The 17079-nt window shown below is 54.3% G+C and overlaps 1 protein-coding gene and 1 non-coding gene across 3 annotated transcripts in view; both read left to right on the forward strand.

Moving 5' to 3' along the window:
• Positions 1-8931, forward strand: part of LOC132246578 (uncharacterized protein T26G10.4-like) — a 35451-nt gene extending 26520 nt beyond the window's left edge. For both annotated transcript variants that reach the window (XM_059719847.1, XM_059719848.1), the window contains one exon: positions 6803-8931. In XM_059719847.1, the coding sequence (XP_059575830.1) occupies positions 6856-8367 (1512 nt within the window). In that variant the 5' untranslated portion in view covers positions 6803-6855 and the 3' untranslated portion in view covers positions 8368-8931. The remainder of the gene's footprint in view (positions 1-6802) is intronic.
• On the forward strand, positions 8749-8934 carry LOC132246668 (U2 spliceosomal RNA). The gene has a single exon (XR_009458080.1). It is a non-coding gene; the product is annotated as a U2 spliceosomal RNA (small nuclear RNA).
• Positions 8935-17079: the final 8145 nt, after the last annotated feature.

The following is a 17079-nucleotide window of genomic DNA, read 5'->3' on the forward strand; positions in this document are numbered from 1 at the left end:
GGTTCGGAGGAGAGCAGTGCCGGGGGAGGGTTCAAGTCAGGATGTCGTTGTCACGCTGGGGCGTTTCTCAGCCTTCCTGCCGAGAGCGTCTCGTCTTCGCTTCCTGTGACCTGTGTCTTGGTGGAGTCACCAGCAGCCTGATTAAGGGGGTTACAGCTTTCATTCAGAAGGCAGAACCTTCTGTTTGAAGGAAGCAAATGCTGAGCAGAGCACAGCATTGTGAATTTGGGTCTGCTGAGGATGTTATGTTGAGGGAGAGGCTTGTTTGCAGCATAACTGATTGCAAACTCAGGGAAAGGCTTCTGGAAAACCCCTCCCTCACCCTAGCACAGGCTGTGGAGATCTGCAGACCAAATGCTCTCTGCAGAAGCAAGCTTGCATACAGTTGAGCAGAAGCAAAGCTGCCATAGCACTTTGCAAAAGCAAAGGAAAGCACAGGTGAAGTTTGCTCCACAGGAGGGCCATCAAGCTGCAAAGGGCAAAGTTTGCAAACGATGCGGAAGCACACGCAAGCCTAGATCCTGCCCAGCTTTTGGAGAAACGTGGTACAAATGCTTTGGAGTGAACCACTTTGCAAAAATGTGCAAATCAAAGGGAGAGGCTCCAAAATCTGCAAAAGGAGTCAGTACCCTCTATATGGGCGCAGTGTCTGCCAAGCAGCACTCACCGACCGTTGATAAGCAGAATGCCTGGTATAGCACAGTGATGATCGCTGGCTTGCCAGCTTATTTGAAGTTAGATACTGGAGCGGAAGCAAACGCTGTTCCAGTAGCTATAGCAAAGGCTTTGCAAGGAAAAGTATGCAAGGTTCAAACTCATGTTACATTAGTTGCATTTGGCGGTGCACCCATCAAACCAAAAGGTGCAGGAATTGCAGGCTGCAAATCTGGTGCTAATGAATCTGATGTAACTTTCTACCTAACCGACAATAGTGACCCACCAAGACCTGGTACGGGTGGCACACGCCACGTTAGACCTCATCAGACGAGTCCACGGAATGGCCCCAACAATACCCGCAACCAAGGCGGACCTTCTCAAACTATGTCCGGACGTTTTCGAAGGAGTGGGCCAGTTTCCCGGTACCTGCCACATCTGTGTCGACCCAGCAGTACCACCAGTGGTGCACGGGTGTAGAAAAATTCCCTGTGCAAACCTAGGCACATAGAAGACTGCCCTCGAAACGCTGGAAGCTGTGAGAGTCCTTACGAAGGTGACTAAGCCCACACACCCTGGGTCAATAGCCTTGTGATCGCGCAAAACAAGGATTGTTCGCTACCGCTTTGTTTAGACCTGCAAGACCTCAACGAGGCAGTATCGAGGCAGCACTTTTGTATTCCCGCTGTAGAGGATGTGCAAAAGAGCCTGTCAGGCAAAAAGCTGTTCACCATTCTTGATGAAGAGGACAGCTATGGGCAAGTCAAACCAGACAAGGAATCAGCCGAGCTGCGTACCACTCCAAGATGAACATGAGTCGGCAGTGTGACGAAGCCATCGGAAAAGCTAATGGCACTTTATCGTGCATCAGCAGATGCATGACAAATAGGTCCAAGGAGGTGATACTTCCCCTCTATCGGGCACTGGTCAAACCGCAGTTGGAGTACTGCGTGCAATTCTGGGTGCCGCACTTCAAGAGGGATGCGGATAACCTGGAGAGGGTCCAGAGAAGGGCCACTCGTATGGTTAAGGGCTTGCAGACCAAGTCCTACGAGGAGAGACTAGAGAACCTGGACCTTTTCAGCCTCCGCAAGAGAAGGTTGAGAGGCGACCTTGTGGCTGCCTATAAGTTCATCACGGGGGCACAGAAGGGTATTGGTGAGGTTTTATTCACCAAGGCGCCCCCGGGGGTTACAAGAAATGATGGCCACAAGCTAGCAGAGAGCAGATTTAGACTGGACATTAGGAAGAACTTCTTCACAGTTCGAGTGGCCAAGGTCTGGAACGGGCTCCCAAGGGAGGTGGTGCTCTCCCCTACCCTGGGGGTCTTCAAGAGGAGGTTAGATAGGCATCTAGCTGGGGTCATCTAAACACAGCACTCTTTCCTGCCTGTGCAGGGGGTCGGACTCGATGATCGATTGAGGTCCCTTCCGACCCGAACATCTATGAATCTATGAACTGTTGTTATTTTTGTTGCTGTGGTTGTGACGTTTGCTGGCAGGTCCTGAACTGACGAGTTCCGCGAACCTTCGAGGCCCCCAAAAGTCAGTTTCTGAACTGGTGTTATCGCTGACAGCGCTGAGCATTTCACGGGCCCTGCTTACCGTGCTGGTAATGCTGCGGTATTTGCAGCATACAGGGAGACTGACAGCCTCGCGTCCTGTTGAAAACTTCTGACTGTCAGTTCCAGCTGTGTATTTAACGTGCACTTTGTTGACACCGCCTTCCAGTAAGCGCAGGGTCCCTGTGTGGGGTCGGTCCCCTGCTCGAGTCGCGTGTGCTCCTGGAGGAAGTAGGGCCGGGCAGAGGAGAGGGCGGGCGGCCAGAGGCACATCCCCTCGCCAGGGGAGGGTTCAAGTCAGGATGTCGTCATCACGATGGGGCGGTGCGCTGCCTTTATGCAGATCCTGCGTGTCTCTGTCTCGTCTCTTCTCCTCACGCAGCCAGCCAGGAGGCGAGAGGCGGGGAAGTGTTGAGGGGGCAGGAATCTTTGGGATACACGAGCGAGGGAGACGCCAGTGCCGAGGGCGGCGTTGCGAGAGGGATTTCTCCCCAGGTTGCTGGGCCCAGAGGCTGCTCATGACAGCTGAGAGGAAAGGGGCCTTTTCCAAAGGGGAGCAGCAGCTCTGTTGGGACGGTGGGGTGCGAGCACGCTGAGAACGCCTCAAATGAGGCAAAGCAGAGGCTCCGCGCCCCAAACTGGAAAGGAGCTGCCACCTTCAAGTCGTTCTCGGCTCGTGCCTGCACAACTGTTAAGCGTGTTCGCTCAGCGTTCACTCTGTGCAATTAAGTGCATTTGCACGCAACAGGGATGTCCACTGACACACAGTTGTGTGCACAGAAACAGCGAAGTGCAATCACGTGCAATCCTGTTCTTGTTGTTAGCTGTAAGCTAGCTGAGAACAACTAAGACGAAGCAAAGGAGAGGGGCCGCACCCGAAACTGGAAAGAAGAGTTTTGCTCCGTCTGTTTCACTCGTCCGCAGCTCCTTCACAGGCAACGATTAAGGGTGTTCCTGTTCAAATACCGGTGGTTGGGCTCACACTCAGTGATTAACGGGTGTTCAAGCACAACTGAAGCATAATCACACTCTCACAGGCAACAACTAAGGGTGTTCCTGTTTAAATACAACCGGGTGGGTTCACACTCAGTGATTAACGGGTGTTCAAGCACAACTGAAGCATAATCACACTCTCACAGGCAACAACTAAGGGTGTTCCCATTCAAATACTGGTGGGTGGGCTCGCACTCAGTGATTAACAGGTGTTCAAGCACAACTGAAGCACAATCACACTCACAGGCAACAATTAAGGGTGTTCCCATTCAAATACTGGTGGATGGGCTCGCACTCAGTGATTAACGGGTATTCAAGCACAACTGCAGACATTCACACTCACAGGCCACAATTTAAGGGTGTTCCTGTTCAAATACAACCGGGTGGGCTCACACCCAGTGATTAATGGGTGTTCAAGCACAACTGAAGCACAATCACACTCTCACAGGCAACAATTAAGGGTGTTCCTGTTCAAATACAAACGGGTGGGCTCACACTCAGTGATTAACAGGTGTTCAAGCACAACTGAAGCACAATCACACATGCAACAATTAAGGGTGTTCCCGTTCAAATATCGGTGGGTGGGCTCACACTCGGTGATTAACGGGTGTTCAAGCACAACTGCAGACATTCACACTCACAGGCCACAATTTAAGGGTGTTCCTGTTCAAATACAAGCGGGTGGGCTCACACTCAGTGATTAACGGGTGTTCAAGCACAACTGCAGACATTCATAATCTCACAGGTAACAATTAAGGGTGTTCCTGTTCAAATACAACCGGGTGAGACTCACACTCAGTGATGAAGGGTGTTCAACCACAACTGAAGTACATTCACACTGATGTATGAATGTGACGAACATCCAGTAAGCACGGTGGCACCGACCAGTGAAGCGCATTGCCCCTCAGGGATTAGAGCCTGTTCCCCCTCAGGAATCAGCAGCTGCCGTTTTGATCCCTGCCCCTTTGAGAAGGGCCCCCAGTGTACCCGTGTCTGCTCAGGGGGTTGCTGCTGCTGTTGCTGGCGAGAGCAGGGCTGGAGGAACGCCCCGCGAAACAGGAGAGGGTTAAAGCGAGATGCTGTCGTCATCGTGCTCGCTCGGGCTTTGAGCAAATCATCTCTCATCTCATGGCCAGCGAGGAGGCGGCGGGAGGCAGCGCAGTGTTGAGAGGGCATGAATGAGGGGGCCTTTGGGCTACGTGGGGGGTGTGGGAGGGGGGTGCTTCGGACCTGTTGGGCACGAGATATTGCGGAAGGACTTTTCCGTGTGGGTTTGTGGCGCCAGAAGCTGCAGGTGATGACTGTGAGCGGCGGGGCCTCCGTGGCAGCTTGCGGTGTGTTTGGGGACGCTGCCGGTGGGGGCCCCGAGGTTTCCGTGGGGTTCAGGGTATCGCTTCTCGGCCTTTTGGCTAAGATCAAGTGTAGTAGGCGGGCTCGACCTCTACGGCGAGAAGCTGAGCGTCCTGGCCTACGCCGACGACCTCGTGCTCCTCGCCCCCGACGCCACCCAGCTGCAGCAGATGCTGGACGTGACGTCGGAGGCGGCCAGGTGGATGGGCCTGCGTTTCAACGTCGCCAAGTGCGCTTCCCTGCACGTCGACGGGAAGCAGAAGAGCCGCGTCCTGGACTCCACCCTCACGATCCAGGGCCAGGCGATGCGGCACCTGCGCGACGGGGAGGCCTACTGCCACCTGGGGACGCCCACCGGCCACCGGGCCAGGCAGACGCCGGAGGAAACCATCAACGGCATCGTGCAGGACGCGCACAAACTGGACTCGTCCCTGCTGGCCCCGTGGCAGAAGATCGACGCGGTGAACACTTTCCTCATCCCCCGCGTCGCGTTCGTCCTGAGAGGCTCGGCGGTCCCCAAGACCCCCCTCAAGAAGGCGGACGCCGAGATCCGACGGCTGCTCAAGAAGTGGCTGCACCTGCCGCTGCGGGCCAGCAACGAGGTCCTGCACATCCCCTACCGGCAGGGGGGTGCCAACGTGCCCCGCATGGGAGACCTCGGCGACATCGCCGTGGTCACCCACGCCTTCCGCCTCCTGACCTGCCCGGACGCGACGGTAAGTATCATCGCCGCCAGCGCCCTGGAGGAGACCGCCCGCAAGAGGATCGGCAGGCAACCCACCGGACGTGACTTGGCCACCTTCCTGAGCGGCTCGCTGGAGGGCGAGTTCAGCCGAGACGGCGGGGACTTTGCCTCGCTGTGGAGCCGAGCCCGCAACGCCACGCGCCGCCTCGGGAAGCGCATCGGCTGCGCCTGGACTTGGACCGAGGAGCGCCGGGAGCTGGCAGTCTCCCTGCAGCCAGCCCCGCACGCCGACTCCGTGACCGTGACGCCCCGCACGAGGACCTTCCTGGAGAGGTTCCTGAAGGACGCCGTCCGCAACAAATACGCCGGCGACCTGAGGGCCAAACCCGACCAGGGCAAGGTCTTCGACGTCACCTCGAAGTGGGACGCCAGCAACCACTTCATGCCTAGCGGGAGCTTCACGCGCTTCGCGGACTGGCGCTTCCTCCACCGCGCCCGCCTCAACTGCCTGCCTCTCAACGGGGCCGTCCGCTTCGGCCACCGGGACAAGAGGTGCCGACGGTGCGGCTACGCGGCCGAGACCCTCCCCCACGTGCTGTGCAGCTGCAAGCCGCACGCCAGGGCCTGGCAGCTCCGCCACAACGCCGTCCAGGACCGGCTGGTGAGGGCCATCCCGGCCGCCGCGGGGCAGGTCTCCGTCAACCGCACCGTCCCGGGCTGCGAGAGCCAGATGCGCCCCGACATCGTGATCACCGACGAGGAGGCCAAGAAGATCACCATCGTGGACGTCACCATCCCGTTCGAGAACCGGCGCCAAGCCTTCACCGACGCCCGGGCTCGCAAGCGGGAGAAGTACGCCCCGCTGGCCGACACCTTGAGGGGCCGCGGCTACGACGTGACGGTCGACGCGCTCATCGTGGGGACGCTCGGAGCCTGGGACCCCAGTAACGAGAGCGTCCTGCGCGCCTGCCGCGTCTCCCGCCGCTACGCCAAGCTGATGCGCTGCCTCATGGTGTCCGACACCATCCGGTGGTCCCGCGACATCTACGTGGAACACATCACGGGCCACCGCCAGTACACGGACCCCAGCAGGAGAACAGCCGCCGGACCGGACCCGGAGGGGACCGCCTGAACCGCCCCCCTCCGCAACAGACGGACCTTCGCTTCAAGAGGACTCATCAACGACGGACGACGACCCAGCGCCACCCGAAGAGGACCCCCGCGATAGACTGTATCTAGACTGAGACGCTTCATCTTCGGACCACTCCTTCCACCGTTGCGGACCATTGTCACGGGTATGTGTGTTTCTATCCTCTTTCTCTCTCAGCGTCGCGAAACCCCCCCCTCCCTCCCCCTCCCCACTCCCCTCTCCCCTTACCCCCGGGCTTAGTTGGCTAACTTTGTATCGCATGTAACCTAGGTGCGTTCCCAACCTCACCCCCATCCTTCTATTGTTAGTCCCTCGCCCGGGCGTTCTGTATTTCCCTATCGGCTTTGTCATCTTTTTTGGATTTACCATCCTTACCATTTACTGATAAAAGTCAATCTGTTCTTATCAGTTTAATATCAGAGCCGCGTCCTGGACTCCACCCTCACGATCCAGGGCCAGGCGATGCGGCACCTGCGCGACGGGGAGGCCTACTGCCACCTGGGGACGCCCACCGGCCACCGGGCCAGGCAGACGCCGGAGGAAACCATCAACGGCATCGTGCAGGACGCGCACAAACTGGACTCGTCCCTGCTGGCCCCGTGGCAGAAGATCGACGCGGTGAACACTTTCCTCATCCCCCGCGTCGCGTTCGTCCTGAGAGGCTCGGCGGTCCCCAAGACCCCCCTCAAGAAGGCGGACGCCGAGATCCGACGGCTGCTCAAGAAGTGGCTGCACCTGCCGCTGCGGGCCAGCAACGAGGTCCTGCACATCCCCTACCGGCAGGGGGGTGCCAACGTGCCCCGCATGGGAGACCTCGGCGACATCGCCGTGGTCACCCACGCCTTCCGCCTCCTGACCTGCCCGGACGCGACGGTAAGTATCATCGCCGCCAGCGCCCTGGAGGAGACCGCCCGCAAGAGGATCGGCAGGCAACCCACCGGACGTGACTTGGCCACCTTCCTGAGCGGCTCGCTGGAGGGCGAGTTCAGCCGAGACGGCGGGGACTTTGCCTCGCTGTGGAGCCGAGCCCGCAACGCCACGCGCCGCCTCGGGAAGCGCATCGGCTGCGCCTGGACTTGGACCGAGGAGCGCCGGGAGCTGGCAGTCTCCCTGCAGCCAGCCCCGCACGCCGACTCCGTGACCGTGACGCCCCGCACGAGGACCTTCCTGGAGAGGTTCCTGAAGGACGCCGTCCGCAACAAATACGCCGGCGACCTGAGGGCCAAACCCGACCAGGGCAAGGTCTTCGACGTCACCTCGAAGTGGGACGCCAGCAACCACTTCATGCCCAGCGGGAGCTTCACGCGCTTCGCGGACTGGCGCTTCCTCCACCGCGCCCGCCTCAACTGCCTGCCTCTCAACGGGGCCGTCCGCTTCGGCCACCGGGACAAGAGGTGCCGCCGGTGCGGCTACGCGGCCGAGACCCTCCCCCACGTGCTGTGCAGCTGCAAGCCGCACGCCAGGGCCTGGCAGCTCCGCCACAACGCCGTCCAGGACCGGCTGGTGAGGGCCATCCCGGCCGCCGCGGGGCAGGTCTCCGTCAACCGCACCGTCCCGGGCTGCGAGAGCCAGATGCGCCCCGACATCGTGATCACCGACGAGGAGGCCAAGAAGATCACCATCGTGGACGTCACCATCCCGTTCGAGAACCGGCGCCAAGCCTTCACCGACGCCCGGGCTCGCAAGCGGGAGAAGTACGCCCCGCTGGCCGACACCTTGAGGGGCCGCGGCTACGACGTGACGGTCGACGCGCTCATCGTGGGGACGCTCGGAGCCTGGGACCCCAGTAACGAGAGCGTCCTGCGCGCCTGCCGCGTCTCCCGCCGCTACGCCAAGCTGATGCGCTGCCTCATGGTGTCCGACACCATCCGGTGGTCCCGCGACATCTACGTGGAACACATCACGGGCCACCGCCAGTACACGGACCCCAGCAGGAGAACAGCCGCCGGACCGGACCCGGAGGGGACCGCCTGAACCGCCCCCCTCCGCAACAGACGGACCTTCGCTTCAAGAGGACTCATCAACGACGGACGACGACCCAGCGCCACCCGAAGAGGACCCCCGCGATAGACTGTATCTAGACTGAGACGCTTCATCCTCGGACCACTTCTCCCACCGTTGCGGACCATTGTCACGGGTATGTGTGTTTCTATCCTCTTTCTCTCTCAGCGTCGCGAAACCCCCCCCTCCCTCCCCCTCCCCACTCCCCTCTCCCCTTACCCCCGGGCTTAGTTGGCTAACTTTGTATCGCATGTAACCTAGGTGCGTTCCCAACCTCACCCCCATCCTTTTATTGTTAGTCCCTCGCCCGGGCGTTCTGTATTTCCCTATCGGCTTTGTCATCTTTTTTTGGATTTACCATCCTTACCATTTACTGATAAAAGTCAATCTGTTCTTATCAGTTTAATATCTGATATGTCCTCGATGTGAGGACTTTATATTAAATGGATTTTTGGAACTGGGAGATGGACTCGGAGCTTGCTCCATCCACTCCACGCATCGGCCTGGTATTGCAGTGCCTCCAGGAGCGGTGCACCTCCCTTCGGGGAGAACTTCCTGTTGTCAAAAAGTAGATCTTGTTGCTTCTTCACAGACGTTTGGGGGGGCTGGTGCTGGGCAGGGACCCCTAGCAGTCTGGCAGGCGGGCTGCTACTTGTCCGAAGCTTTCAAGAGAACGGGTTGGCTGTCTGTCTGGAGGAAAGCCGTCCCTCTGTCTGCACCTGGATGGAGAGCGTGGGCAGCAGCGTGCAGCTGAGGAGGGTGTCAGGGGCAGCCTGCTTAGTGGCCCCCTGCGAACAGCTCTGTTGTAGCGGAAATCCTTTCACAGCAGAAATCGTGGGCTTTAGGATGCCAGAAAGCTGTGGATGTTGTCATCACACTGTTATGAAGCAAAGCGAACCAAACTGAACACAGGCGGTACGGTACGGTACAGTACGTCTCAGAGGTCAGATGCGAGCCAGAACTGAAAGCTGGAAGGCCTGGGAAGAGCTAGAGGCCGCCACAAAACCAAGGCGAGGCTTCTGGAGCACTATGCGCTACACACCAAAAGCATTGTTCCAGTGGTTGGGTGTGAACTAGCTGTGAACAACTGAGAGGCTCCACACCCGGAACTGAAAAGGCTTGGCTCCATTTAAATTGTCCTCAACTCCTTCACAGGCAACAATACCTCTCAGTTGTTCACAGCTAGTTCACACCCAACAACTAGAACAACGCTTTTGTGTATGGCCACCAGCCATGAGGCGCCAGGCACGCTGTTGTAGGGGGCAGTCTTGAATATGAGCCTTTGGCCAGGACGTGGGGTTTGTGCGTCTCCCCTGCCCACGGAGGGCACTCCTCCCACTGCACCGTCCATCTTCCCCTGCTCAAAGGCCACACGGCAACGACAAAACTATGCATGCGCTCACCACGTACTTGGTGACAGACTTGTTTTTAGCTAGTCACTCTCAGCTAATACATTCTGATTTTTTTGAACTGTTACTTGAAAGCAAAAGTGAATGTGAGTAATTACTAACAGTTAAGCATACACGAGTAGGTATACATTCTTGTCTTCCTAAGAGTAAGCAGACACACCCAAACCCTGTATACTTCAGGTAGTTGTGAGGTCCAGGAAGTGTACAAGAGGCAAGGATTGGTGTGGGTGATATCTTTTATTAGACCAACTGCATGGCTGGAATAGATTAGTCAAGCTTTCAAATGCAATGCATCCTTCAAGATATCACCCACAAAAACCCTTGTCTCTCACATACCTCCTGGATCCTCACAGCTACAACATCATTCCAACAGCAGGAGAACCAATGATTTTTTTGGTGATGTCTTTCATCAGACCAACTCTATAGTTGTGAGAGCTGTTAGATAAGCTTTCAGACATCAAGTGTCTTTCCTCAAGTCCAAAAAGCCTTGTCCAACAGCTCTCCCAACTATACTAAAGATCGCACAAAAAATCCTTGCCTCTGACTCCATGTAAATGCAAACAGTCTGCTTGGAGGCACAGAGGAAAACTGTGAACTAGGTGTGAAGAGGAATTATCATTATAGGATACAAGAAATGCAGTAAAATAGTTCAAGCACCATGCAGGCTTACCCAGAGACATCAACATTTTTCACAAACTGAAATACCTGCTATTTGAATATGAAGCTCAAAAGATGAACACCAAAGCCTGGTTCCTACTAATCACAAGTTTATTGTCATGGCAAACAAAAGCACAAAATAGTTCTACATGGTAAAATATACAGTCCTCTGTAGAGGGAAGAGGCCACTAGCACTCTCGAAAGATTTTCATTAGCACGCTGCAGGTTATATAAAAATTACCAACTTCTATTTAATACAGTTTTTCAGACAAGAAAAAAGCACTGTCAGGCTGGAGAGGGCAATTACTGCATTCCCAAGACAAAGGTAGGAATTATACTTAATACAGAACAATTAACTATTAGACATTACCGCAGCTTCAGAACATGTTATTTCCAGTTTTAAATCACAGTCTGAGATGAGGAGACTGACAGATAATTAGAGGCAGTGAACTGGCCAATGTGCTGCAATAGCCAATCAGAAGGGTAATCAGCGTATACTGGCAAATACGAAGGGGACGTTAAGGCAGTGAACATTTGATTTCAATTAAAACTTCTACACCTGACACTTCAGGTCCCAATGAAAAACTGCATCTTACAAGATAAACTGTTTTTCTTTCCCCAAACACAAGGCCTAAAAATATTCCCTAATCTTCACTAAAAATGTCCTTGATTCCTGATCAGCATATCTTGGTATAGCTATACCATTACAGGTTTTTAGTTTGGGGGAATACTATGAAACAAAAATATGGTTCAGTGGTAAACTGTGCAGCAGTCCTGAAACACATTATGCCATCTTTACTTTGTGGGGGAGAAACCCAACAGCTCCATAGCTAAAGAAAGCCAAAATACCAAAACTTCTAATTCAGTGACTCTCCACCAAGGTGACTTGAGTTCCTCTAAAGGCAGCCATAGGGTGCCACACAATCACCCTTAGTGCTGGCAGACAGGAAACTAGGATTCAGAAGTAGGGGTCTACCAAATTCAAGATTTTCGCAGAAACCATGAATTTGGTAGGTGCCTTGTGAAAAAGCCCAAGCTGAAACCCTGGCAGCAAGCAGGGCTGTGGGGAGGGGACGGAGGGAGCTGAAAACGGGCTGGAAGCCCTGGTCCTGGGGGGAGTGGGGGGGAAGCAGGGGCAGGCTGGACTGAGATTTTCTCTGCTGAGCATGACAGGCCCCTCCCACATCTCCAATTGGCTGAGGGGCCCTGGAAGCCCTGCCCCTCACTGGAGATTGAGAGATGGCCATGGGTTGGGGCTCCCAGGGCCCCTCAGCCAGAGGTGTGGGGGGGCCTGCCATGCGCCACCGTGAAAATGGTGACCACCACTGCACTCGCATCGCAGAGTCGGGGGAAGCCCCTGTGAACGACGTAGGCCCCATATTCATAAGGTAGTCAGAGATTTCCAGCAGGAATTCAATATTAAAGACATTCTGACCTGCCCTGGCTTTTCTGAGTTGGTTGCAACAGAAAAATTGCCATTATTTTTCTGTAGTAAAAAAAAAAAAGGTAGAAGCTAAGACCTGGAATTTTCCAAGCCAGGTCTTCAGTCTAAAAAGCTGAGGAACACAGTACTAATTAATAGCTGATTATGAAAAATCTTTATGAGGAAAATTTGGAGAAAGAGCAGCACAAGAACTACAACTTTGACAAACAGGATGTTAATATGCAAGCCAAGTGTCTGTTTAGTTCGCATTTTTACTTGAAAGGTTATAAGAAAAGTTCCTACACACCAAAGAGCTACTCAGCACAGCTCACAAAGACGTTCTCAAGGACCCAGAGGGACGGCCTTCCATCTTCAGCTCCCTCTCTGCAAAAATGAAGTTTCTTTCCTACCCATGGGGCCTTTTTACCATCTTGTACCATCTACACTTTTCCCAGAGCCTAATGAAGGGACTTTGATCCCGAAAGCCTGCAGAAAAGGACAGTTTTCTTGCCTTTTTCCAGTTGGTCTAATAAAAGGTATCATTTTGGAACCCAGAGTTCTAGTTTTTTGTATATAAGAAAAGTTAGCAACTTTGCAGTCATATATGAAAGCCTAGAGGTACAATAAGAGAGCCTCTGATTTGCACCACTTAGCAGCACTGTGAGCGATCATATAAATTAGAGGTGCGCTGATACCTTGGTCTCATATCGGATCGGTACCAGTACCAAGAAAATACGCTGTATCGGATATCGGCCCGATGGGGCTGATAATTTGGCTGATAAATGCCTGTGCTGTGCGCAGTCACAGCACAGCTCTCAGGAAGCAAGAAGCAGATCTGGCCGCGTGGAGAGCTGCCTTCAGCTGGCAAGTCCGGTGTGGTGGAAGGGGAGGGAAGCGGCATGTGGGGGGCAGATCAAGGCTCTCGCTGGTGATGGAGGGGGCAGGGGCAGGGGCAGGTGCTGTCCAGGCGGGGTGGAGAGGGGGAGCTGCAGCTTGTGGTGGGGGGAGGTGGCTCCCACTGCTACCTGCACTCTGGGAGGGCATGGGCAGGGGGGGTGCCCCTTGGATCTGTGCACGGCAGGGTGGGCTGCAGCCGGGGCTGCGTGGAGCTCTTCTCGGTGGAGGCTGGGCTCGGAGAGGGCGCCGGTGGCATTGGGAGGATGCTGCATCCACCCCAAATTTCACCACCGCTGTGCTCCCAGTGTCACCGCTGCCAGCAGCCCAACGCAGCCCCGGGTTTTCCTGGTGCGTGGGTGGAGGTGGGGCATTGAGCCAGGGCTGCATTGAGTGGCTGGCGGTGGTGGCGCTGGAAGCAGAGCCCTGGCAAAATTTGGGCTGGATGCAGCATCCTCCCAGCGCTGCCAGCACCCACTCCAAGCCTAGCCCCTACCAAGAAGAGCCCCACACGGTCCTGGCTGCAGCCTGCCCCATCCCACACAGATCCAGGGGGGCACATGTCCCCCTGGTGCCTTCCCGGGTTGCAAGCAGCAGTGACAGCCGGCCCCCCATCACAAGCTGTGGCTCCGTCCCCTCCGCCGCGCCTGGGCAGCACGTCCCTCTGCCTCCTCCCTCACCACAGGCGATGTTGATCTGCACCCCCGCCACGCCCCTTCCCCTTCTCCTTCGCCTTCCCCTTCCACCAAACCGGACTTAACCAGCTGGAGGTAGCTGTATCGGAAACCAGATCAGTATCAGCCAATATGCCTCCTTAAATATCAGCTATCGATATCGGCCGCAAAAATCTCTATCGATGCGCCCCTAATATAAATTCATAACTTTAAAAAAATATTTTAAAGGTATTATTTGGTTATTGTCCCAAATTTCATTAAGCTTTTAATAAACATAAGAGTATCTTACTACTCAGAAAGAGCTTAGCTAATTTCCTTTTTCTCTAAAAGCTGTAAAATGATCAGCAATTAATAAAAAAGCACAGGTTTCTGGTCAAAGTCTTCAAAAGCCAGAACAACACTGCATGTTGTGTTAGAGTTTGATTGAGTATGTCAGGAACTCAACTAAAATGTCTTTATTAAATCCAAAAGACAATAGCAGATACATAGTGACTTTAAGCCAGTAGTTTTCAACCTTTTTTTAGTAAGTGTACACCCGGCAGCCCCCTTTTTAAAAAGTGTACCCCCAGGGGGGTGGGAGCAGCCGGATGCGGAGCAGGTGGGGGTGGCGAGCGGTCAGACACAGAGCAGGGGCACGGTGAGTGGCAGAGCAGCGGCAGTGCAGCTTCTGTGGGCCCTGCTCTCCCTCCGCCCTGGCCCTGCTCCTGTGAGGCAGCAGGTGTGCTACATCTGCGCCCGCCCCTGTACATTCCCTGGGACCTTTCAAATTACCTCCAGGGGTAGGCATACCCCAGGTTGACAACACCTGCTTTAAGCAAATGCTCTGAAACACTGACAAAGAATGTTTTGCGTTTGAAAGCTTGTCTAACTTAATTCCAACCATTCAGTTGGTCCAATAAAAGTGATCACACCCAAAAAATCCTTGCCTCTTGCATACTTCCTGGATCATCACAGGTAGAACATAACTCTAAACAAACGGGTGCTCAAACCACGGGGTGCTCAAACATCGCTCTAAACAAAGCCATGCCAGGGCCCCATCCATCTGTGCAGAGGGAGGCAGGGGGCACGCCAGCCCCAAGACAGCGCAGAAAGGGGGCTTTGTCAGCCTCAACCCGAGCCCAAGGGGCTTGACAAGGCCCCACTACAGCGGCAGGTTGGGGGTGTGCCCATCCCCACGGCAATCCCATGGAAGGAAGAATGGCCAGGCCTCAAACCAGCCATGCAGGGGAAAAAGGCAAAGCTCCAGAAGAAGAAGTGCAAAGTAATGAACTTAGGACAGAAGAGTCTCATGCACCGCTACAGGCTTGGGACCAACTGGCTAAGCAGCAGCTCCACAGAAAAGGACCTGGGGGTTACGGTGGACAATAAGCTGAATAGGTGCCAACAGTGCGTGCTTGTTGCCAAGAAGGCTAACCGCATACTGGGCTGCATTAGTAGGAGTGTTGTCAGCACTGAGGGAAGTCATTATTCCCCACTATTCTGCACTGGTGAGCTTACATGTGGAGTACTGTGTTCAGTTTTGTGCCCTCTACTACAGAAGGGATGTGAACAAGTTGGAGATTAGGAAAAACTTTCTGACTAAAGATTGGTGAAGTACTGGGACGGCTTATCTAGAGGGTGGTGGACTCTTGGAGGATTTTAAGGCCCGGCTCGACAAATCTCTGGCACGATCAAATTAAGGATGGTCCTGCTTGGACTAGATGAGTTACTGGAACCCCTTTCAACCCTAGTTTTCTATGATTTATTAGAAACATTTGGAAAAACAGCAGTATAAGAAACAAAACTGGCGATGTAGCATCCATGGGCATCTGCACGCAAACAGCAGCTACGTCCCCATTGCAACACGCTCCTCTGGTATAGCGCGTGACTACGGTGAAGTAGCGGCTAAAAATAATCATGTGCCACACATACAGCACAGTAAAGTTGCCATAGTGACACATGTAGATGCGCCCTGTATGTTGTGTTAGAATTTGATTGAGCGTGTCAGTAATTCAGTTCAAATGCCTTTATTAAATCCAAAAGCCAATAGCAGAGATACAATTACTTTAAACAAATGCTCTAAAATAGTGACAAAGAACCTTTTAGCTCAGCTCTCGTGGTGCGGTGGGTTAGCATGTGATACTTATAAAACAGCACTGGGGAAGTGAGGCTAAGGTTGTGAGTTCAAGCCTCACCTAGAGCATTTAACTTTTAGTTGGGATGCTGAAGCAAGCATGTGTGCACCCTTCGCTCCTGTGCGGTGGTAAGGAACCAGCAGCAGCAGCAAGGTGAGCTGGGCCAGCTGTAGGGAAGTGGGAAGGGGTTTTCTCCCATCCCTATTTAGTTGAGGGGAGAGCAGGAGGAGTCTGAACTGCGCATCAGCATCATTGTCTTCAGTGTTCAGGTGAGTGCACAGAAGGGAGTCTTAAGAGAAAGTTAAAGCATTGTGGGTTAGGACACACGGAGGTCAAGGGGAAAGGGACCTGGTGATGGGGGTCTGCTACAGACCACCACATCAAGGAGCAGAGCTAGACTGGGAATGCTTGAGGCAGCTCTCAAAGGCCGTACAGTTTAGGGACATGGTTGTCATGGGGGACCTAAACTACCCTGACATCTGCTGGGAAGAGCAGTCAGCCAAATCCAACCGTTCACCTAACGCAGGAAGTATATGGTCCCACTGGACTTGGTGTTGGCTATGCGGGATGACCTGGTAGGGGAACTACAGATCCGTGGTCACCTTGGGGACAGTGACCACCACTCACTCAATCAAATTCATCATACGGTGTAGAGCGGGTAAGATAATAATAGGGTGGAGGTGCTTGACTTTAGGAAGGCTAACTTCAGCGTGCTCAGTTTAATCAGCGATGCACTGCAGGATAGGAGTATTGGCGAGATGGGAGTCCAGGAAGGGTGGTCGTTCCTAAAGGAAGCGATCCTTCAGGCACAGAGGGAGATGATCCCAGTGCGAGGGAAAGGGGAGAAAGGGGACAAAAAACCTCCTTGGCTAAACACAGACATCCAGAAAAGCCTAAGGGCAAAAAAAATAAAAAAGAAGGCATATAGGTGGTGAAAGCAGGAGGAAGCTACCAAGGAGGAGTGTATCTACTTGGCCCGCACTTGCAGGGAGGCAGTTAGAAAGGCCAAAGCAACTACAGAGCTGAGGCTGGCAACACAAATTAAAGACAACAAGAAGTCTATTGTCAGGTATGTAGGGAGTAAAAGGAAGGCGCAGGGCAGCACAGGACCCCTACTGAAGAAACAGGACCGATTAGTGACAGACAAGGGGGACAAGGCTGAGCTATTCAATGAGTTTTTTGCCTCAGTGTCCTTGAACAAGGGTCAAGATCAGTCTCCTAACAGGTTCTTAGATGGGATCAGAGGGATACCAGCCTACCAACTGTCAACGCTGACGTGGTGCAGAGTCACTTGGATGGACTGGATGTGTTTAAGTTAGCAGGCCCAGATGCGCTGCACCCGCGAGTACTAAAGGCATTTGCCGGTGTCATAGCAGAACCACTGGCACGGCTGTTTGAGCACTCGTGGCATTCGGGTCAGGTCCCAGAGGACTGGAAAAGGGCCAATGTGGTCCTCATTTTCAAGAAGGGGAGGAAAGAGGATCCAAGTCATTATAGGCCAGTCAGCCTCACCT

The sequence above is a fragment of the Alligator mississippiensis genome, chromosome 16 (assembly GCF_030867095.1).
Source record: "Alligator mississippiensis isolate rAllMis1 chromosome 16, rAllMis1, whole genome shotgun sequence".
NCBI lineage: Eukaryota > Metazoa > Chordata > Crocodylia > Alligatoridae > Alligator > Alligator mississippiensis.